The sequence below is a fragment of the Chiloscyllium punctatum genome, chromosome 11, assembly GCF_047496795.1.
Source record: "Chiloscyllium punctatum isolate Juve2018m chromosome 11, sChiPun1.3, whole genome shotgun sequence".
NCBI classification, from domain to species: Eukaryota; Metazoa; Chordata; class Chondrichthyes; order Orectolobiformes; family Hemiscylliidae; genus Chiloscyllium; species Chiloscyllium punctatum.
Genome location: NC_092749.1, coordinates 44,707,936 through 44,733,017, shown reverse-complemented (window position 1 = coordinate 44,733,017; position 25,082 = coordinate 44,707,936). Strand labels below are relative to the sequence as shown.

General features: G+C 40.1%; 1 protein-coding gene across 3 annotated transcripts in view; it reads right to left on the bottom strand.

Annotated features, from left to right (window-relative positions):
- Positions 1-3,973: 3,973 nt before the first annotated feature.
- utp25 (UTP25 small subunit processor component) overlaps positions 3,974-25,082 on the bottom strand; it is a 35,777-nt gene continuing 14,668 nt past the window's right edge. For 2 of the 3 annotated variants that reach the window (XM_072580719.1, XM_072580720.1), the window contains 6 exons: positions 24,537-24,750; positions 23,602-23,804; positions 20,372-20,554; positions 15,518-15,630; positions 10,595-10,840; positions 3,974-9,920 (listed from right to left, as the gene is read on the bottom strand). In XM_072580719.1, the coding sequence (XP_072436820.1) occupies positions 9,674-9,920; positions 10,595-10,840; positions 15,518-15,630; positions 20,372-20,554; positions 23,602-23,804; positions 24,537-24,750 (1,206 nt within the window). In that variant the 3' untranslated portion in view covers positions 3,974-9,673. Of the gene's footprint in view, positions 9,921-10,594; positions 10,841-12,565; positions 12,671-15,517; positions 15,631-20,371; positions 20,555-23,601; positions 23,805-24,536; positions 24,751-25,082 lie in introns of those variants that run through there. The other variant, XR_011961831.1, reaches the window with a different exon arrangement.

Sequence of the window (25,082 nt, the reverse complement as noted above, 5' to 3'; positions counted from 1 at the left end):
CTAAAGCAGTGGTAATTACCAACGGCATAAGATTGGATAGCTTTAGTGTTGGCAGAAGTTGTCGTCAAGGATGCTCTCTCTCACCATTACTATTTACACTCGTGATTGAGCCTCTGGCAGAAGCTATCCGAACTAACCCTAATATAATGGTACCGGAGGTAGGATCGGGTAAGCATAAAATCACTCTTTATGTGCACGACGTCCTCCTTTTCGTAAATGACCCATCAATATCTGTGCCCCACTTAATTCAAGTGGTTAACTTATTTGGTATGTTCTCAGGTTACAAAATTAACTTTAGGAAATCAGAGGCCATTCCACTAGGAGGTCTCACCAGCATATCCAACTTTCAGAATATATCCCATTTCCCCTTTCGGTGGTCACTGGGAGGGTTTCTCTATTTAGGTATTTTTATTACCCCAGTATTTGGTCAGCTATATAAAGCATTTATTAGAGAAAATAAGGCAGGATGTCCAACGCTGGGAAAATCTTCCGATATCCTGGTTGGGAAGAATAGCTTTGGTCAAGATGAATATTCTCCCTCGCCTATTATACCCCATGTGAATGCTTCCTTTGATGTTGCTGAGACAGGTGCTGCATAAGCGTTATGGTTGGCTTGGTTCTTTTATTTGGAATCATAGACAGCCCCTTATTAAATTAGATAAGTTGCAGCTCCGCAAGTAAGGGGAGGTCTAGATTTTCTGGATTTTAGGAGTTACTAACTGAGTTCTCTGTTATCATATGTGGCCGATTGGGTCTCTTGTGACCCACAATCAATTTAGTTGGATATTGAGGCTTCCCAAGCAAAATGTCCCCTTATCAATCTATTATTTATGGATGAGAGTTATTATGGATCATTGTAAAAACCCAATTGTATTAAATACAATCAAAGCTTTGAGGATGATATGATAGGATGAGGGTAATTCACAAAAAACCTCCCATTCTACTCCTATAGTGGGAACGTTGGGATTTCAGCCAGGCTGCCACTGGATTTAAAATTTGGGAGTCCAGAGGCATCTCCTGTTTGGGAGATCTGTTTGATGGGGAGGTCATGATGTCCTTCGAACACTTGCATCAGAAGTTCGGGTTGCATAGCAAAAACCTTTTTCAATATTTTCAAGTATGAGATTTCATACACAAAAAACACACTGATGACTAATCCATACAAATCAGATATGGAAAGGACAGTGCTTCAGCCGATGGATGCACCCACGGTCAGTACTCTCTACCACTCGCTAGGAAATAAGGTATTGAAGGACATGGAACGGTTATATAAAACCTTGAGTCCAGAATTAGGGATGGAAATCTCCTTAGAGATGTGGGAGGATATCTGGGAAATGCTAGGTGGATCTCTATCTATAATAGAACTCAGGATATTCAATTGAAGATACTTTATAGGGCTCATATGGCACCAGAGAGGCTTGCAAAGTTCAAGGTAGGAGCATCCCCATTGTGCCCCAAATGTCAAATAGAAGTTAGTACTTTCACTCATTATCTGTGGACATGCCATAAGATTCGTAGCTATTGGGACAGCGTAGTGAATGCCTTGGCAAGGATTTTGGGAATGGAGATTGGGTTGGACCCTGTGTGTCTCCTTTTGAGCATTCCAAATTTTCCTTCTCTAGATGCATACAGGAAGAAACTATTTACTATCCTTTCCTTTTGTGCGAGGAAAAATATTTTAGTAATTTGGGTATCGGAAAGCCCCCCGGGACTTTCAAATTGGCATAGGATATTTATGGAATATATTCCCATGGACTTCCTTACGAATGTGGTACACCAAAAAACTGAATTATTTTACAGAACAAGGCGGCCCTTCTTGAACTACACCAATGTAGATGCATCAGCCATACTGTCCAGGGCCTTTGCTTAGCCGTGAGGATGATGTTTGTCGGTTCAGAGGCCCCTGGGAGGAAGAATTCCGAACAAATATGGGTTTTGTTCTGACTTGATATAATTTTATTTTGAATGTGTATTTATTTACTTTTTTTGTTGTCAGTAATGTATGACACTGTGGTTTTTTTTATATAGAGTTTTCTTTCTTATATCTTATTTTGTGTTTCAGTAGTTTGTAGTGTAGATTAGTAGTTCGTTTTCTTAATTTTATGTTGGTACTGTTATTATACTGTAAAGTGGATACACTATTTTGTACAAATTTTGTTATTTTGTAACAAAAAAACTCAAAAATATTTTTCTTTTTTAAAAAAGGCATCTGGATGGGGGTATATGAATAGGAAGAATTTGGAGGGATATGGGCCAGGTGCTGGCAGGTGGGACTAGATTGGGTTGGGATGTCTGGTCGGCGTGGAGGGGTTGGACCGAAGCATCTATTTCTGTGCCGAACATCTCTATGACTCTACCTGTACAGAGTGCATAAAGCTAATCTTTTAATTTTCTTAATAAACCACTCAACATATCATATTAATTAGATTCGCTCCTCAAACTCTTTCTTCATTTCACTGAAGACAGTGTTAACGCTGCTTTCTGTTGCAACCTTGACCTTTAGTATTTGACTATGCTTCCAATTTCCACCCACTATTTGCCTCACTTTGGATTCTTCAGTTCAGAGATTTTTTGTTATTTGGCTAAAAGTGTTTTACCCATAATTTAAAAAAAATCACATTGTGGAATGTGAGCATCACTGGCATAGTTAACACGACACGTCCCTAATTGAACTTATGTTGGTGATGCATTTTGGGAGGTTAAACGTAATAGGAGAATACAAAGTACATAGCAGAAACGTTAGGAGCATTGATATACAGAAGAATCTTGGGGTGCCAGTCCATATCTCCCTGAAAGCGCCAACACATATGAATAAAGTGATTAAAACATATAGCACAAGCGTATAGCATGTTTGCCTTCATCAGCCAGGGTATCAAGCATAAAGGTTGGCAAATCATATTGCAGCTGGATAAAACTTTATTTAGGTCACATTTGGAGTATTGTGTGCAGCTCTGAGGTTTTGGAGATGGTACAAAAGAGGTTTACTGGAATGTTGTCTGGATTGGAATGTATTAACATTAAGGAAAGGTTGGACAAACTTGGATTGTTTTTGCTGAGTGTTGGAGGCTGAGGGGCAACCTGATAGAAGTATATAAAATTGAGAGGCAAGGATAGGATGGACAGTTGAACTCTTTTCTCCCAGAGAGGAAACGTCAATACTAAGGGGCATAGGTTTAAAGCGAAATGGGGACTGTTTAAAGATGTGTGAGGCAAGTTTTTTATACACAGAAGGTGGTATGTGTCTGGAACACACTGCCAGGGAACGTGACAGAAGCAACATTTAAGGGGCATTTAGACAGACACATCAACAGGCAGAGAAAAGGGGTGGCACCATGGTTAGCACTGCTGCCTCACAGCACCTCAGGCCTTGGGCTTGATTTCACCCCTGGATGGCTTTGTGGAGTTTGCACATTCTCCCTGTGTCTCGTGGGTTTCCTCCCACAGTCCAAAGATGTGCAGATTACGTGGATTGGCTATGCTAAATTGCCCATAGTATCCCAGGCTGTACAAGCTAGGCGGATTGGCCATGGGAAATATAGGATAAGGGGAGTGGGATGATTTTTGGAGAGTCGATATGGGCCAAACAGTCTATTTCCACACTGAAGGGGTTCTATTGATACAGACCATGTGCAGCAAATACCAGCATTCTAAAGGGCCTGTTCCTGTCTTGTGCTGTGGTATTCTATGTTCTAACTTCATATACCCCTGCAATCCATGTGGTCTTTGTACATCTAAAGCACTATTGAAAGTTCCAGATTTTTAACACAGCAATAGTGGTGGAATAACAATATCATTCCAAGTCAGAAATTTGGGTCTTAGAGGGGGAACGTAGAGGTTGTGGTGTTCCCATACAGCTGTTGCCCCTATAATTCTATGTGGTAACAGTCATAGATTTGGAGGATGCTTTCAGAGGAGTAGTCTTGTCAAGATCAGCCAACCATCTTGTAGATATCACTCCCCAGTGCCACTTGAATTTGAATTTGAATTGAATTTATTGTCACATGTACTGAGGCACAATGAAAAGCTTTGCGAGCAATACAGGCAGATCACAGAGTTAAGTAGCATAGATAAGTAAATAATAGGTACACAGCGGCAAAAACAAAAACACTCTCTGTAACTGTCTCCGATCTTGAATGGTACAGTTGCCATACCAGGTAGTGATACATTCAGACAGAATGTTCTCGATGGCACACCTATAAAAGTTGGCAAGCGTGTTCTCAGTCATGCCGAATTTCCTCAGCTGCCTGAGGAAGAAGAGACTTTGTTGGGCCTTTGGAACCAATGCGTCCAGATTAAGAGTCTAAGACAGTTTGTTGTGGATGACCACTCCCAGGAGCTTGACACTCTCCACTCACTCCCCCTCTGTGCTGTTAATGTATAGGGGGGCATGAGTTACATCCTGCCCAAAGTCAATAACGAGTTCCTTAGTTTTGCTGGCATTGAGAACTAGGTTGTTCTCAGTGCACCGTTTTTCCATGACTTCCACTTCCCATCTGTAGTCTGTTTCATTGCCATCTGAGTTTCAACTGACTACGGTGGTGTCATCTGCAAACTAGTAAGTGGCATTAGTCTGGTATTTGGCGACGCAGTCATGGGTAAACAGTGAGTACAGTAGGGGGCTGAGTACACACCCCTGGGTCACTCCAGTGTTGAGTGTTCGTGAGGATGAAATATTGTCCCCAATCTTCCCTGATTGTGGCCTGTGAATCAGGAAACTGAGGATCCAGTAGCAGAGAGTAGACCTTGGTCCAAGATCACTAAGTTTAGTAATCAGTCTTGAGGGGATAATAGTGTTGAAGGCTGAACTGTGGTCAATGAGTAGGATTCTTATGTAGCTGTTCGCAGTGTCAAATATTCCAGGGAGGAGTGAAGGGCAAATGATATGGCATCTGATGTGGATCTGTTGGTCCCATAGGCAAATTGGAGTCGGTCAAGAGTAGTGGGGAGGCTGGAGTTGATTAATGCCATGACCAGACCTTGTCCTGGTGTTGGATCAAAAGATTTGCTTTGTTCTGGATGTCACCAAGTCTCTTGTCTGATGTTGGCACTGCACTTATCCAGAAAAATAGTGAGTATTTTACCATACATCTGACATATAATGTGAACAAGTTTTGGATGTTCAAAAATTGAGTTATTTGCTGCAGAATACTTAAACTCTGAACTCATGTAGCCATATTATTTATACAACTGGTTTAGTTTAATTTCTAATCAATGGTAAGTATCAGAATGTTGACATTTCGATATTAAGAAATTCAGCATTAGCGATGGCTCAAAATACTGTGCAGTCATCAGTGAACATCCATCTTCTGAACTGATGATGGAGGGAAGATCATTAATGCAACAGCTGGTTGGTCCTAGGATACCATATCCTTTACAACCTAACAGTCCCACAATTACTTTGGCTACATTCCCATTTCTTGTATGGACTCCATTCCTTTATCTGAGTTTTCCTCGTGCCATTGTATCCATTCATGATTATACTCTTCGCCTCACTAAAAAGTTTCCCTCAACCACAATTGTCCAAATTCTTGACTGCATTCATCCTATTTCCAATGTTTCTACCTTCACTTTTCCACCAAAATCATCCTCCTCAAATTTTCTCAAATGTAGGTTCCCATAGGAACAACAGGTTTTCTGGAAGATGCGAATGGAGTTGATTATTATTCAAGGTGGAAACAAATTCACTAGAGTAGGGACACACATGGACAGTTTGACATTAGTTGTTTAGTTAGATGGAGAGCTGATATGAACAGTGGGTGCCAACAGAGTGGGTTTAATCCTGTTCCAGATGGAGCATTCCTTGCCTCACTTACAGTGCTAATAATGAAGTTGTGGATCATACCTGCCATGGTGGAGAAATTACACTCTTGGTTCACTTCCTCATGCAGCATCAAGAGTTGTACAACCCATTAATTTATCATTATTCAGAGTTCAAAATATGTGCACAAATGTTAGGTTACTTGTTGTTTCCTCCCATTTTACAGTTAATCAACCAATTCAGACTTGTTATGACAACTCTATTGCAGACAGGACTTGAACTTGAACTGAAAACAACAAATGATGGAGATCACAGCAGGTCAGACATCCATGGAGAGCAAGCTAACATTTTGAGTCAAGATGATTCATCAGAGCTTGATCCCATGCCTTCTGGCCCAGAGGCAGGGACATCACCACTGTGCCACAAGACCCTTCCTCCAAAATTACATACTTACTGTGATCTATTCATTTGGAAAACTAAATGCGGATTAAGAATTGCTTTGTCATCAAGCACAAAACTAAGTTCATTCTACTTTCATTCTAGCCTGTGTCTTAGTGTCTGTACAGCTGAAACGTAATACTACATTACTGATAATTCTTCCAAACTTTAAAGATTTGAAAGGGCAAAAGGAAGAACATTACACCTGCCACTCAATTCACTTTGGGCAACAAGGTGATTCTAAAAGCATGAAGATTTATGAATTCTATTAGAATCTGTTTAATTTTGGTAAATTTGCTTGCAGATTTACACTAAGATGTACACCACCATACATCAAAGACATCTTTGAGATGACTATCAGATTACGCCAACCTCTTGGCATCAGGATAGCCCACAAACCTACCAACACACTGAAACAGCTACTGATGAACCTAAAGGACCGTGTACCAACAACCAGCAAATCAAATGTCATTTACAAAATACTCTGCAAGGACACTACAAACAAACACTACATTGGACAGACAGGCAGAAAACTAGCCACCAGGATAAACGAGCACCAACTAGCCACCAAAAGACATGACCAGCTAAAATAAGTATCCTTACACACAGATGAAGGAGGACACCACTTCGACTGGGACAACACAAATATCGTAGAACAGGCTAAACAGAGACACGCGCAGGAATTCCTAGAGGCCTGGCATTCAAACCGGAACTTCTTCAACAAACACATCGATTTGTACCCCATTTACCAACCTCTGAGAGGAGCAGGAAATGATATCACCCACCTTAACAGACCAAGACACACAAGTAGAAAGCAGGACAGAACACCAGCACTTCAATGGAGGCTCACAGACGATGTTACCTAGCATGGTGAGGAAACCTCTGAAAACTTGCTTGCTCAGCGAACAAACTTACAACTTGAGCTATAAATCTTCTCAAACATAGAATAAATCAGAGTCCAAATTGTGTTAATATCCACTTTGTGGATTAACCTAGATATTATCTGCAGTGATGTACTTTGTTTTGCTGATTTTTGGTTGGAAGAAGTTAAAATATTCAAAGGTTTTCACTATCCAAGTGTGAATGTAAATTTGTATTCAACCACGAAATCCTCTTATGTTCAGTTGACTTATGAGCCTCAGTTTAAGGTCTTGCATGCAAAATTGCCTCTTGGATAGTAATGAAATTGTTGGCAGCATGGAACAAAATCCCAACAAGATGCAAAACTTTGAAGGTTAAGTGGAGAAGGGTCAATTAAGATAAAAAGATTATACAATTGCAGGTTCCCATTGGGAGCATAAAATGCAACCAATAAATTTTGACAAGTAAACTGTTTTCCAACAATAAATATTACATTATGAACACAAGCCCAGATTTTCCAATGGACAGTTTCTGAATTGTAGATGAGAGTTGCACAAGGGAACCCTGTGGAATTCTCCTCAGATATATTGAGTAATACAGCATAGAAACAGGCCCTTTGGGCCAAAAGGGTCCATGCTGACCACGGTGCCCACTCAGCTAGTTTCAACTGCCCATATTTTGTCCATATCCCTCCAAATCATTCTCATCCATGTACCTATCCAAATTTTTTTTTTAAAATGTTGCTATTGCACCTGCCTCAAACACTTTCTCTGGCAGGCCATTCCATATATGCACCACTTTCTGCATGAAGAAATTGCCCCTCAGGTCCTTCTTAAATCTTTCCCCTCTTACCTTAAACCTATGCCTTCTAGTTTTCAACTCCACATTCCTGTGAAAAAGACTATACACATTCATCCTATCTATGCCCCTCATGATTTTATACACCTCAATAAGGTCACCCTTCATTCTCCTACATAAAGTCTTATCCTGGCCAACCTTTCCCTATAACTCAGGCCTATTGATACTAGCAACATCCTTGTAAATTTTCTTTGCACGCTTTCTCGTTTAACTATGCCTTTCTATAACAGGGTGACTAAAACTGTACACAATACTCCAACTGTGGCCTCACAACTATAACAAAAACATTCTCGATTGATGAAGGTAGCATGCTAAATGCCTTCTTCACCACTATCTATTTGTGATGCTGCTTTCAACATTCTATGTACTTGTAGTTCTAGGTCCCACTGTTCCACAATACTCCTCAGGACTCTACCATTTACCAAGTCCTACTTGTTTTGACTTTTGAAAGTGTAACACCTCACACTTATTTGTATTGAATTGTATTTGTCAATCCTCAGTCCACTTCCCCATCTGATCAAGATTCCTCTGTAATTTTTAATAACTTTCCTCGCCATCAACGATACCTTCTAATTTTGTATCATCCGCAAACTTACTGATCATGCCTTGTACATTCACATCCAGATCATTTATGAAAATAACAAATAACAAAAGCTCCAGCACTGACCCCTGTGGCATAGCACTAGTCACAGGCCTTCACTGAGCAACATCTCCATGTCTGAAAGCTTCTGAAAGTATTCATTAAAATAGTAGAATTCGGAGGGCTCTGCTAAAGTCAATTAGTTACTCATGAAAAGTTAGACAATTAAATTCCTAGGCTAACTCTTTAGCAGCTACTGAACTGAATTTACCTCTTACACCCTCAACTACACCTCCCAACCATGACCCGACGCCCTTCCCCCACTAGGGCCTGACAACAACACTTTATGCCTCGGACCTGATCGCCCTTTCTCCCACTCCAGACCAGACACTCCTGCCCTACATGTGCACAAACCCATGCATTCCATCATTTACCTAGGCCTTTTGTTTACTGTCTGTAGATAAGGTGGCTTACTATCTCAGTACTCTTACATCACATTTACCTTTTGACAGCAGCTGTCAAGATGGCTGTCTGAGATTCGAGACCTTCAAATTTCAGAACATGACAGCTGACTGATGCCTGCTCTCCCCACATAGTTCCTCCCTACTGTAGAAACATCACAAAGGGACTAACTTGCATTTATAGAGCATCTTTCACAACTAAGGTTATCCAAAAGATTTTAGAGAATACAAAATTAAATTGAGGACTATTTAAAAAGTTTTCATAAAAGTTGTACAATTGACAATTACAGAAAATTACAAACAAAACTGCAGTTTATTTGAAAGCACTAGAATTTTCTGTTTGATTGTTGTTTATTTCTATTAATCTAATCTCAGGATGTTTCCAGAATATAGTCTTATACTTACGGATTTGTGAGAAAACACAAGTTAAATTAAAAGTCATGATGTGCCATTTTTACATTAATGGCGGTATAAAGATCAACTGAGTATTAAATCCCTGGAGTTAAAAAGGCAAACAATGTAGAATAAGGCCAAAGTATAAATACTCAGCAGGTCAGGGAGCATTTGGGAACAGAAAATAATGTGTTATCAGTGAGCTGAAACATTAACTTTGCTTCTCTCCATTGATGCTGCTTCACCTGCAGCATTTTGTTTTCATTTCAAATTTCATGATTTCAGTGATTACAAAATTACTGGATATTGCTGGTCCTCAATTTGTTAAGAGTCTTCTCCAGTTACAAACAAATGCACTGACTTCTTAGACTGAATCATTTGTGCAGCACGTTCTGCTCCCACCACTCGGGTCAGCTTCTGAGCATCATACTTGGAATATAAAACAGTGCAAGTCCACGTTGCTTCATCACCTCTATTTTCTGGGTTTAGCATGTTGCAAATGTCACTATAGAAATGCGGATATGTAGGAAGCTCATAGAAAATAAGATGTCTGATGCCCTTAATTGCGTACCTATATTAAGAAAGATTTAGAATTATTCAAAAGGGAAACACACAATAGACATATCAAATCACATTAAACTGTTCCCAAATTCAGAATGTAATGAATGTACACTTTTGTGTGTTGATTGCTTGACAATGCAGGATTACTTTGTAAGATAGCAACACTAATTAGCTAGAATTACCAACAGGACAGTTGTTGAAAAACAAATGGTAGCTTTATACATTTAAAACCGCTTTTAAAAGCTGTTCCAAACCAAACATCCTCAACTTGAATAGAAATTCCATTGAATTCGGTAAAAAGGCTCATTTTGATTGATTATAAAAATTTTGGCTGTAGATAATGTGGCAAAACCACAAGTGTTGGCCATTATTTGCAACTGATTCTCAACTTCTGATTAGAAATAGGTTCAAAGGAAATGCAAAATGCCTCATTTTAATTAACCTAAATAAATTTGCCAATTGACCTTTAATTCTGGCACTGGGATCAACACAATAGTATAGTATATCCAGTTGGTATAAATCCATTCTTTGACATAAGTCTGCTTACCCTTGCAAGACTGAAAATTGTCTATACTGTGAATATCACAGATATTAAAAAAAGGCATTCAATCTTTACTGAGAGCTTGGGTAAATAATGGAACTGTGCACAACTGTATGAGCTTTATTGAATTACAGGAATCTTACCTTTTGTAGAAATGGAAACGTTCAGTGAATAAGAGGAAAGGTTTCTCCCCTTTCAGGAAATGATATCTGGCTCGATTAATAGTGGATTTTTTGCTGTATTCACAAATATGAGAAAAATTTACTTCTTCACGGTTCAAGTAGTTTCTCAGTCGCACGTAATCGAAGTATATCGGTATGTAAATTAAGGTGTGGGACATAACTGCTTCTCTGTATTGAGGCAAAATACTCTTGATAAAGAATTCAAACCTTTTGAGCAAACAAAAAAAAAACCAAATCATTAGAAAAACTAGAAGATAGGATATTAAACACTAGAATCAAATATACTTATCCTGTCTAATTGTCCAGTCTACATTAAGACTAAAGTTGCCCACCATTATAGCAGTGTTTTTCTTACAAGCCCTGGTTATTTCTTGATCACTTCTGTGCCCTACAGTACACGTTAACTGTCAATAGGTCAAAATCCCCCCTATTAGTACTCTGGGTGTATCTTCACCATGTGGACTGCAGCAGTTCAAGAAGCCACTTTGTCAACACATTCTCAAGGCCAGTTTGGAATGGACAATAATTGTTGTCCTAGCCCACTATATCCGTATCCATGGCTGAATCAAGAACCACCAGTGATGAGAACAAGCTTAGATCTGACAATGGGTAATGAGAGAGGTTTAACCTGTCAGCTCACAGTAATAGATCCTTCAGAGTACAATGATCACAAAATGACAAACATCACATTCAGTTTCACAATGAGAAACTTGGGTCTGAAACTACAATATTAATCAAAAGGCTCTTGCAACAGGATGAAGATAGGAGTTGGCTAAAGTGGATTTAGAAAATAGATTACAAGGTAAGATGGTAGATAAGGAGTAGCAGACATTTAAAAATTAGCAAGAAATATAGAAACTGCTACAAGAGCCTTTATTTGTACAGAAAGAGTAGGAGAACAGCTAAAGTAAATATTGATCCTCTAAAGAGAATGATTTGGGAGATTACTACTGAAAAGCAAGGAAATGGCAAAGACTTTGAACAAATATTTTATATCTATCTCCATGGTAGGTGCCATTAAAAGTTTACTAATAACTAATCAGGGAAAAGGGAAGGGAGACATATAAAACAATTATTGCAAGCAAAGTACTAGACAAACTAATGCAACTAAAGACTGATAAGTCCCTCGATCTTAATGGCATGTATATTTGAGAATTAAAAGAAGTGCCACAGAGATTGAGGAATGAATTAGCTGTAATCTTTAAAATTTCCCTAGACTCTTCAAAAATCCAAATGGGTTGTAAAACCATAAAAATGATATGCCATTCAAGAAAAAGCCACAAAGCAGGAAATTATAAGCTAAATGGTGTACCATCTGTAACCGGAAGACTATTGAAATCCATAATTCAGCTAGTAAGATATTTTGAAAATCATAATACAATCAAATAGAGTAAACATATCTTTACCAGATCTCTTCAATAAAGGCTGTAAAGAGCAGAGTGGATAAAAAGGAACCTGTGCATATTGTGTATTTGGATTTCCAGTAAGCATTTGATAAGGTGCCATTAAAAAGATTACTGCACAACAGCCCACGATGGGGCCAATATTTTCGGGTAGAAAGAAAATTGCTTACCAAGCAGAAAGTAGTAAAGTGAAATGGGTCACTTTCAGGAAAACTACCTAATGGGACATCACACGATTGGATGTTAGGGTCTCAATTATTTGCAATCTATATTAATGATTTGGGTGAAGGAACCCAATGTATTTTAGCATCATGGTAGTCCACAAACCCACCAACACACTAGAATAGCAGCTAATGAACTTGAAAGACCCCGTACAGACAACAAGCAAAACTAATGTCATTTACAAAATACCGTGCAAGAGTTGTAACAAACACTACATTGGACAAACAGGCAGAAAACTAGCCACCAGGATACATGAACATCAACTAGCCACAAAACATGACCCTCTCTCACTAGTATTCTTACATACAGATAAGGAAGGATACCACTTCGACTGGGACAACACATCCATCCTAGGACAAGTCAAACAGAGACACGCACGAGAATTCCTAGAAGCATGGCATTCCAACCGGAACTGTATTAACAAACACATCAAGTTAGACACCATCTACCACCCCCTGCGAAAAAGAACAGGAAATGACATCACCAACCCAAAGATACCCAAACGTACAAATAGAAAGCAGGAATCATTAGCGGTGCTTTGCCCAGAGGCCCACTGAAGATGTTACCTCGTTGGATGATGAAACATCTGGAAATGAACCTTCCAGCTCAGCAAGCAAATCTACATCCAGAACTCTCGATAAAGTGGTAAAAATTTGTACAGGAAGTTTACCGTATTATTATGTTCTCTGCAACATCAGAGGAGTCAGTTGAGAATGAGAGTGTGAAGGCTCTCTATTGCTAAGTTTTATTTAATGCAAAGTTGTCTTATTATTTATGTGATTTATGCTGTAAATAAACTATGAAAGTCTATGTAAATAAACTATCCACCCTGAATTATATTTCTATTACTTACTGTGTCTTTTTACATTGATTATGTGGACTTGTTAAGGGCGATTATAATGAAGGAAGTGCACAGTGGTAGTTCACAGCAGCTTTTTAGATTGATTCCTGGGATGAAGGGATTATCTTATGAGGAAAAGAAGAACTGGAGCTTATAAGAATGAAAGATGATCTTATTGAAACATAAGAGATTCTAAGGAAGATCTACACTGTTTCTTCTCAGTGTCAAGGAGGGGTGGAAGGACATATGTGTAGGCAAGCCTCACAGAAATGCAAAAAATAAGGTAGGGGAGTTCAGCTTACCCAATGTTAACTGGGTTAGACAAAATGTAAAAGGCTCTGAAGAGGTGGAATTCTTAAAATGAATCCAGGATAGCCAGTACACAGAAAGTCCTACAAGAGAGGGGGCAATAACTTTAGGGAACAAGTACACTCAAAAGGTACAAGCATCAGTGGTGTACACTTCAATGATAGTGACCATTATACAGTTAGATTCAAGGTAGTCACTGAAAAGGACAAATATGGATCAGGAGTAAAAGATTCAGAATTGGGGGACCTGATTTTTAACATTATAAGTCAGGATCTGGACAAAGTGGACTTGGTGCAGCAACTTGCAGGAAAGCATCCAACAGAACACCTAGTGCCATTCCAAATCAAAATAGTGAGTGAACATGGCCAACATGTTCCCATAAAGATAAAGGGTAGTGATAAGAAGTTGAGAACACCATGGATAGAATCTCTACAATGTGCAAACAGGTCATTTGGCCCTTTGAGTCCACACTAACCCTCCGAAGATCATGCCTCCCAGACACAAACCCCTACCATATCCCCGTAACCCTGAATTCCCCATGGCTAACCCACCTAGCCTGCACATCCCTGGATATCATGGGACAATTTAGCATGGCCAATCCACCCTAACCTGCACATCTTTGGAATGTGGGAGGAGACTGGAGCACCCGGAGAAAACTCTCACAGACATGGGGAAAACGTGCAAACTCCACACAGACAGTCACCCTAGGGTGGAATTGAACACTGGTCCCTGGCGCTGTGAGGGGCATGTGTCAGTGGATGTACAGGATTGAATAAAGAGGAGGAAGCTTATGGTAGATAAGCAGGCTCAAAACAGCAGAATCCCTTGAAAAGGTGCAAGGAAATTTTTTTAAAAATTAGGAAAACAAAAAAGGAGGCACTGCTAAAGCACTGCTGGGTAAAATAAAGGATTTTCCAAACAGAATGTTAGGGCTAAGAGTATTGCCAAGGAAAGAGTAGGGTCTATTCAAACTAAGTGGCAAACTGTTCATTTGGAAGATATGAGGTTTTTAACGAATACTTTGCATCTGTATTCACTTTCAAATCCTCTCAGGCCACAGGAAGGGTGCCAGAGGACTGGAAGGTAATCAATATGAGCCTCATAACACTTCAGTAGTATTTAGATGAATACTTGAAACACCATAGTATTTATGGTTACAGACCAAATGCTAGAAAATGATGAGATTAGAATAGATTGCTGGGGGCATGACAGGCTGAAGGGCCTTTTATCACACAGTAAAACTTTAACTTTGCTATAATCTAGAATGGGTGAGTGTAATTTCAGAAGAGGATGCCTCAATTAAGACAGAAATAGGATGAATTTATTTTCTTGGAGGGTCATGAATCTTCAAATTATCCACCCAAGCGGGTTATGGGAACTTGCAATTAAATATATTCAAAGTTGAGATAGACAGGTTTTCTGCAATGAACTTAGGGTGGCTTGGTGGCTCAGTGGTTAGCACTGCTACTTCAAGCACTAGAGACCTGGGTTCAATTCCACCCTTGGGCGACTAGCTTGTGCGGATTTATACATTCTCCCAATGTCTGCGTGGGTTTTCTCCAGTTTTCTCCCACAGTTCAAAGATGTACAGGTTAGGTGAATTGACCATGGGAAATGCAGGGTTATAATGACAGGGTGGGTCTGGGTGGAATGCTCTTTGAGAATTGGTATACATTCGATGGGCCAAATGGCCAACTTCCACACTGTAGGGATTCTATGAACTCAGTCAGTCCCAAATGTATGAAGAATTTTGTGCTATAACACATATAGTTATGTGACCTTCCACAAATTACCAACATATTCAGACAACAAAATTATAATTCTTGTTAGAACTGGAAAAATCAAACAGGTTTTCTTCCAAGTTTGATATTGATGCCTCTAATAGTTGAACTTTTACATGCAACTATTTGTGCTGTTTGACTTTGGAACACTGAGTAAAGGCAGCTGAAATGGTAAAGTGTATCATTTGTCAAAGACCATTCCACATCAAACCCTCGATAATACAGAAGGTTGGGCCTGTTTCCACATTGTAGGGATTCTGTGAATATAATTCAAACCCCATTCAATGCACTTCGAACTGGAAGAGAATCCCTAAATTTAATAGATTACCTTGCATCAGGCAGATCTGCGAAGCTGGAGACATCTAGTCGCTGGAAAACGTGTGGCAACTGCATAACAACATGGCAGATTGAACCAGTTTGAGGTAAGTTACTTACAGTCACCTAAAAGACAAGAACAAAATCTCCAATTTTGTTTTGTTGAGAATATGGCAAAGGAGTGCAGTAATGCACTTATAGGCTGTATACCAAACATAGCAACATATAAATAATACAAGTTCCCTAGACAACACACTCATGATGATAGCTATACAGTGGATAAGTTACTAGACAGAAACTAACTATCTGTTGAAGGAAAAACTTCCTTTTGTGGAATGGAAAAGAGAGGTAAAGACCCAATTCAGTTTTCCTAGGCATCATAACCAAACAGTCATGGCAGACAGGGTTGATTGGAAATTTGAAAATGACTCTTGAAAATGTGCTACTTTATCAAGGTGAAATATAGGTTCATAGAGTCACAAAGCACGGAAACAGGCCCTTTGACCCAATACATCCATGCCAATCATGTTTCCTAACCTAAACTAATTCCATTTGCCTGCTTTTAGCCCATATCCTTCTCAACCTTTCCCATCCATGTACCCGTCCAAATAGTCATAGAGTCATAGAGATGTACAGTACGGAAACAGACCCTTCGGTCCAACCCGTCCATGCCGACCAGATAACCCTACCCAATCTAGTCCCACCTGCCAGCACCCAGCCGATATCCTTCATATTCATATACCCATCCAAATACCTCTTAAATGTTGCAATTGTACCAGCCTCTGCCACTTCCTCTGGCAGATCATTCCATACACATACCACACTGTGTGAAAATGTTGCCCCCCCCCCTCACCATAAACCTATGCCCTCTAGTCCTGGACTCCACGACCCCAGGGAAAAGACTTTGTCGATTTATCTGATCCATGCCCCTCATAATTTTGTAAACCTCTTATAAGGTCACCCCACAGCCTCCAAAGCTGCAGGGAAAAAAACCCCAGCCTGTTCAGCCTCTCCCTATACCTCAAATCCTCCAACCCTGGCAACATCCTTGTAAACCTTTTCTGAATCCTTTCAACTTTCATAACATCTTTCCGATAGGAAGGAGACCAGAACTGCACGCAATATTTCAACAGTGGCCTAAGCAACGTCCTGTTCAGCCGCAACATGACCTCTCAACTCCTGAACTCAATACTCTGACCAATAAAAGAAAGCATACCAAACGCCTTCTGCACTATCCTATCTACCTGCAACTACACTTTCAAGGAGCTATGAATCTGCACTCCAAGGTCTCTTTGTTCAGCACACTCCCTAGGACCTTACCATTAAGTGTATAAGCCCTGCTAAGATTTGCTTTCCCAAAATGCATCACCTTGCATTTATCTGAATTAAACTCCATCTGCCACTTCTCAGCCCATTGGCCCATCTGGTCAAGATCCTGTTGTAATTCAAGGTAACCTTCTTCACTGTCCACTTCACCTCCAATTTTGGTGTCATCTGCAAACTTACTAACTGTTCCTCTTACGCTCGCATCCAAATCATTTATGTAAATGGCAACAAGTAGAGGACCCAGCACTGATCCTTGTGGCACTCCACTGGTCACAGGCCTCCAGTCTGAAAAACAACCCTCCACCACCACCCTCTGTCTTCTACCTTTGAGCCAGTTCTGTATCCAAATGGCTGGTTCTCCCTTTTTTCCATGAGATCTAACCTTGCTGACCAGTGTCCCATGGGGAACCTTGTCGAATGACTTACTGAAGTCCATACAGATCACATCTACTGCTCTGCAATTCTCTTTGTTACTTTTTCAAAAAACTCAATCAAGTTTGGGAGACATGATTTCCCATGCACAAAGCCATGTTGACTATCTCGAACTGGTCCCTGTCTTTCCAAATACATGTACATCCTGTCCCTCAGGATTCCCACTAACAACTTGTCCACCACGGAGGTCAGGCTCACTGGTCTGTAGTTCCCTGGCTTGTCCTCACCACCCTTCTTAAACAGTGGCACCACGTTAGCCAACCTCCAGTCTTCTGGCACCTCACCTGTGACTGACAATGAACCAAATATCTCAGCAAGAAGCTCAACAATCACTTCTCTAGCTTCCCACAGAGTTCTAGGGTACACCTGATCAGGTCCTGGGGTTTATCCAGCACTTCCTCCTCTGTAATATGGACATTTTGCAAGGTGTCACCATCTATTTCCCTATAGTCTATATCTTCCATATCCATTTCCACAGTAAATACTGATGCAAAGTACCCATTTAGTAATCTCCCCCATTTTCTGCAGCTCCACACAAAGGTGGCCTTGCTGATCTCAGAGGGCCCTATTCTCTCCCTAGTTATCCTTTTGTCCTTAACATATTTGTAAAAACCCTTTGGATTCTCCTTAATTGTATTTGCCAAAGCTATCTCATGTCCCCTTTTTGCCCTCCTTAACTATACTTCTACTGGCTTTATAGTCTTCTAAGGAGTCATTCGGTCTATCTTGTCTATACCTGACATATGCTTCCTTCTTTTTCTTAACCAAATCCTCAATTTCTTTAGTCATCCAGCAATCCCTATACCTATCGGCCTTTCCTTTCACCCTAACAGGAATATACTTTTGCTGGATTATCGTTATCTCATTTTTGAAGACTTCCCAATTTCCAGCCATCCCTTTATCAGCAAACATCTCTCCCCAATCAGCTTTTGAACATTCTTGTCTAATACTGTCAAAATTGGCCTTTCTCCAATTTAGAACTTCAACTTTTAGATCTGGTCCATCCTTTTCCATCACTATTTTAAATCTAATAGAATTATGGTCACTGGCCCCAAAGTGCTCCACCACTGACACCTCAGTCACCTGCCCTGCTTTATTTCCTAAGAGTAAGTCATGTTTTACACCTTCTCTGGTAGGTACATTCACATACTGAATCAGAATATTTTCTTGTACACACTTAACAAATTCCTCTCCATCTAAATCCTTAATACTATGGCAGTCCCAGTCTATGTTTGTAAAGTTAAAATCCCCTACGATAACCATCCTATTATTCTTAGATAGCTGAGATCTCCTTACAAGTTTATTTCTCAATTTCCCTCTGACTACTGGGGGGGGGGTCTAATACAATCCCAATAAGGTGATCATCCCTTTCTTATTTCTCAGTTCCACCCAAATAACTTCCATGGATGTATTTCCAGGAATATCCACCCTCAGCACAGCTGTAATGCTATCCCTTATCAAAAACGCCATTCCCTCCCCTCTCTTGCCTCCCTTTCTATCCTTCCTGTAGCATTTGCATCCTGGAACATTAAGCTGCCAGTCCTGCCCATCCCTGAACCATGTTTCTGTAATTGCTATGATAGTGCAGTCCCATATTCCTAACCATCCCCTGAGTTCATCTGCCTTCCCTGTTAGGCCCCTTGCATTGGAATAAATGCAGTTTAATTTATTAGTCCTATCTTGTCCCTGCCTGCCCTGACTGTTTGATTTTCTTCAGTTCTCAACTGTACCAGTCTCGGATTGATCTCTTTCCTCACTATCTCCCTGGATCCCCCCCACCTTGCTAGTTTAAATCCTCCCGAGCAGCTCTAGCAAATCTCCCTGCCAGTACATTAGTCCCCTTCCAATTTAGGTGCGATCCGTCCTTCTTGTACAGGTCACTTCTACTCCAAAAGAGATTCCAATGATCCAAAAATGTGAATCCTTCTCCCATACACCAGCTCCTCAGCCATGCATTCCTCAGTTCTATCTTGCTATTCCTGGCCTCACTAGCTCGTAGCACCGGGAGTAATCCAGATATTACTACCCTCAAGGACCTCCTTTTTAAATTCCTGCCTAACTCTCTGTAATCTCCCTTTTGAATCTCAACCTTTTCCCTTCCTGTGTCGTTGGTTCCAATGTGTACAATGACCTCTTGCTGGCCCCTCTCCCCCTTGAGAACATTCTGCACCCTCTCTGAGACATCCTTGATCCTGGCATCAGGGAAGCAACACACCATTCCGATTTTTTGCTGCTGGCCACAGAAACATCTGTCTGTACCTCGGACTTGAGAATCCCCGAACACAATTGATCTCTTGGAACCCGACGCACCCCTCTTGCAGTAGAGCCAGTCTCAATACCAGAAACTTGCCTGGTCGTGCTACGTTCCCCTGAGAATCCATCAACCCTACATTTTCCAAATCAACATACTTGTTTGAAATGGGTATAGCCACAGAAGACTCCTGTACTAACTGCCTACCTCTCTTACCTTTCCTGGAGTTAACCCATCTATGTGATTGTATCTGAGACTTTTAAAATGTCTTTTAAATGCTTTAATTGTACCCATCTGCACCAGTTCCTCTGGCAGCTCCCTCTATGTGAAACCATTGCCCCTCCAGTTCCTTTTAAAATTTTTCCCCCCCTCACCTTAAACCTATGCTCTCTCATTTCTTTGAAGTAATACCTTTCCCCAAAATGGAACAAAATGTAGACTGAAACTTATCTGGTGACTTCACATGGAATGTATTAAGTATGATGTTGGATAGCTGGACATTGTTTAGGAATTTACCTCATCATCCAGGAAACAATGACAGGAAAATGATCACTTATTCTACAGTTTAATCTGACACTCAGATTGTAAAAAAAGTGACCCTGAAGAAACAATCTAAACAGAGCACAGTTCAGACCTAAGACAGAATGAATAAGAAGCATTTGGTTAGAATTACGATTTGGTTACAGTACCAGAGGACATTCTGAATAACGTGTCTGTGTAAGATCACTAAGACCTCCTAAGGTTGCAGTCTGTTGTCTTTCTTCCCATAGCTCTGGATTTTGCTTTTACAAATCAGATTGAATAGTATTCCCCAAAATCCACAATAGCCAATAACAAAAAAATTAAAAGTGAACAAACCTGTCCTCTGTAATTGAAACAGTGTTTACTGTGAATAGCGTTAATCTGTGGATCCTGAAATGCGCTGAAAATCAAAGTCTGTCTGTAATACTTGGACCAATTATTCAGGCTCCACATCCGCACTCGGGAAAAATTCACTCCATGTGGCTCATGGGGTTGCTGATTAAGATGTTTCAGAAGGTGCTGCAACAAGTGAGAATATGGCACTGAAAATGGCTGAACTTATACCTTATTAAGGCGTGTGTACAGGAATCATTTGGAAAATTATACAATGCATTCTGAATATGGATCTGTTCTTGGGATATGGGTAACATTAACAAGGTAAAGGAAGAGAAGTTAGATGGCGTGACCATGGTGTATTAAGAGTGATTGGCACAGATATATGCCAAGATTTCTTTCAAACCTTTTAGCCTCTGCAGTACTGATCCAGTACCACATCGCCCCCATTCACATTAGACAAAGAAACCTTAGTGATAGAAGCTAGTCTAAATTGAATCAGAGCATGGTTACAATGCAGGTAGCCAGTTTCCCCTTCATGCTTGTCTTCTGAGGGAACCACAATGATTTTGGGGTTATCATTGACCAGAAACTGAACTGGACTCATCCTGTACCATATATACTTGTGTAATAGTTGAATATTTTAGACTATTTTTAAAGGTTCAATTTATATGGACGGCTAATACACGGGTACTAGTTTTGAGAAGCTGAAATTCATGTTGCAGTTTGAAATACCATATAATTAACAGAAGTCAACTTGTTTGCACAATTAATCCTGGGTAAAGAAGAAAAACGCAATGAATTGCAGTAAAGGTACCTGATAAAAGCAAGAGAAACAAGAATGAATTACTGGTAGTAAATTATATTTATACATACTGGTATGAAAGTTTAACATGTCGAAGTTTCAGTGAAATAATGCAAAATCACATTGTTAACATTGTCATGGCCTGGTATAATGGCACAATTAAAATGAAACATTTATTAAATTCTGAATGTGGAAGCATCTTGAACTTTGCTGCCAAATTCTTCCATTTCCCTCCCATTTACTCTTGTATATTATGAACCTCAGCAAAATTAACAAATTTGTCAAAAGAATTAAAGATATATATATAGCTAATATATCTCACTTTTATTCATATATGATGGCACAATTAAAATGATTAACTTTTTAACAATATTAACTTGTGGATATATAGTGAACAAAGTGCGATATTAACCAACTGACAGAGTACTAGTCTGAATAGTGCTGTAGTAACCAAGTGGGCTAAGTAGAGTGATGAATGAATGAATAGAGACGCAATAAAATAAACAAAGAGCGATGTGGAGAATTACCGGTATGAATGAATGTGATTTTGCTTAAGTGGGTTAATGAGAACATGCGGTTTCCTTTGTAAGAGGTTTATAATGTGATATTGTAGGGTCGACTTTTACACAAGATATGTAGAAAATACAAGATTTTTTGGCCAAAATAAGGGTTAAACCTTAACATAAAATTGACTTTTTACACAAGTATATACGGTAAATACTGTGGCTACAAAATCATGTCAGAGGCTAGGAATGCTGTAATGAGTAACTCATCTCATGACTCCCCAAAGTCTGTTGACCATCGACAAGTCACAAGTCAAAGTGTGATGGAATAATGTGCACTTGCCTGGATAATCGCAGATCCAATAACACTCAAAGCTTGACACCATTCAGAACAACACAAGTTTATGGACTGACACCACATCTACAAATGTTCATTTGTTCTACCACTGATGCACAGTAGTACTGAGTGCTTGCCAACTACAGATTGCACTGCAAAAATTCACCAAGGATTTATAGTCAGCACCATCAAGATCCATGAGCACTACAAGGATAAAGGCAGCAGATACATGGGAACATCACCATTTGCAAGTTCCCCTCAATGCCACTCACCATCATGGGTTGGAAATATATTGTCATTCCTTCAGTGTCACTAGGTTAAAATCCTGGAACTCACTCTCTAACTGCATTCTTGGTCTATCTGCACAAAATGGACTGTAGCAGTTTAAGAAGGCAGCTCACTAACACTCTCAAGGGCATCCTGGGATGAGCAATAAATGCTGACTCAGCCAGCAAAGCCCACATTCCACTGATTAATTTTTTAAAATTTGCATAATGGGCATGCTGTTATCATTTGGTTTGCCAATTTCTTAAATCTGTGCCTTTTCGTTCTCAATCCTTGCACAAATGTGAACAGCTTCACTTCATCTCCATCCCCCTCCACCAAATAACTGAACGAAACCTTCTTCAGAACAGAATGTAAATTGACTCCTCCATCAGAACCTATGCAACATCATCTATCTTGGCATGGGCAAATGGAAATTGGATTATCCGAAGGAGATCTAGAGGTCCCAACAGAAACATTACATCAAAGACGTGTGTCCAACACTGATCATGTCTTTTGTTTATAGTGATTAAAAGTGCTGCTGAGAACAGTCCTGGACTGATGGGAGCGCAGACACTGTCTCTAAAGGACTGACCTCCCAGCCCAGCTCGCTTCTCACACTTGGCCTGGAGGTCTACACAGACGTGTACCCTAAACCCCCTGCTTCCCCAGATAATCTCCCTAACATTGTCCTGGACAGGACAAAGGTGGAACCTGTCAAAAAGTTACAGGAAAAAGTGTGTGTGTGTACGCGCACACTATTTGGAGACTCACCTCCCAAAAGGCAGTAGCAGCAGCAGTAGTCTTGCTGGCGTCAGTCTGGCTGCCCCAGAGAGGGGGTGGGGGTGGGCAGTGTTGGGAGGCAGCGAGGGGGCAGTGTTGAACAGGGTTTAGGGATGGGCGGTAGGCGGTGTTGGATGGGGTTTGGAGGGCAAGCTGTGTGCGATGTTGGATGGGGTTGGGGGGGCAGTGTTGGATTTGGGTTTGGGGGACAGGCGGTGGGCGATGTTGGACAGGGTTTTTCTTGGGGCGGGGCAGGCAAGGGCTCGGGTGCTGTGCTGCTGCTAATCTCCTGAACGGGGAGCATCGAAAACTCTGAGCCCAGGGGAAAAGGCTCTGAATCGATCAACCAAATAATCAATTATCTAAACAAAATAGTGCCCACTCATCTCGCTCCGATAATCAAGGTTCCCCCCGTATACCTTCACCATTTTGACAATCAGTTTGTTAAACTAACTTAAAATAAATATCCATATTCTCAATAAAATACATTTTCTTCCCCCAGATAATTCACCAAAAAAAGCCAATGAGTCACATTTCTTACCACGATATGCTCCCAGTTTTGCATAAGATAGATATCAGCTTGGTCAATAATTAATATTTCAATGGAAGAGAGGAAATCAAAATCCCTGGTCTTGTCACCCTCAGCTTTGATTATTGTCCGCAAGCCCAGGGGAGAAGCAATGATGATATCACTAGAATAAAACGGTGCATACAATCGCATACTCCTACGAAGAATGGCCACACCTGATTAAGAGAAACAAGTACACACAAATTTATGAATAATAAGTATATTGTCACTACTTCTGCCTCAACAACAAAACATAGCAAACGTGTTTATTGTGCCTACCCTGAAATCCCAGGAGGAGCCACATCAACTGCAAAGTTAGACAATTGCAGTCAGAATGTTATAAATGATCTCAGTTCTCTCAGCCAAATTGTGATGAAAGCGTATAATTCAATTCATCAATAAAGAATACTACATGGACAACAGGCTAAAGGGCCATCATTTGAAAAATTAGATTAAAAGGATAAAGGGAGGAATAATTTGGAGGCAAAAAGGCAATGTTTTTTGTTTATTGATGGCTTGCAACGATCAAAAAGAACAAAAAGCTGGCCTATTACCATAAAATCTGGAGCAAAATAAACTGAAAGTTCAGAATATCACTAGCAATGTTCAATGTCAAGGTCAATAAATTCAGTTTTAGAGTTGAGGTAGGTGGAGGTGTTGCATGGCCTAGCATTCCTCTGACCTGGTTTTTAGGTTCAAACCCACTCCAGGACTTGATGGGCACAAAAGGTGCTTTCATAGTATGCCAAACAGATTGATTATTGGCCTGTAAATCCTTCCAATACATCGATACCATAAGAGTAGGGAAGTGTCTTGGTTAGCCATGCTTCATGTGGAGTGGCACCTTCAGGCTAAAACCTCCAGCGATCTGTTCCAAGAAACATAGCCAAACAATGAACTCCAATTACCTATGCGAAAGTGATCATCAATATTGCCAGCAAAAATAGCTTCATAATCTTCAGGTCGTTTTAGATTTGGCGGTCTATCTTCTGGACTAGAGCCATATTCATCCTTAAATCTTTTCTTGTTGCTCACTTCCAGCTTGTCTTTCACATCAAGAAGACTAATCAAGATTTGCACCACTCTTAAAGCTGTCTCTCTAAATGGCACTACAATAAGTACCTGAGAGAAAAAAACATTTTCTTTTTAAAAATTAAGACTTTTGATTTAATTCACAGGATAAGTGAATAAGAACATTATTTCCCAGCAGCAATTAACAGATAAAAAAATTTAATAAACAGTCTCCACCTTACCATTAAGAGAGTGGCACCGAGATATGAGAGCATTGTGAAAGTCTGTGCTTCTTTATGGTCAGGCTCCCACCAAACCTACTGTCAATTCAGGAAACCACCAAGACCTTACAGTTACATTGGTCAATGTTCTTAAACATTTAACACCTGTAACTGAAATTCCTTGCCTATTGTCGTGGTCTTGACCTATTTATTGCAAATAGG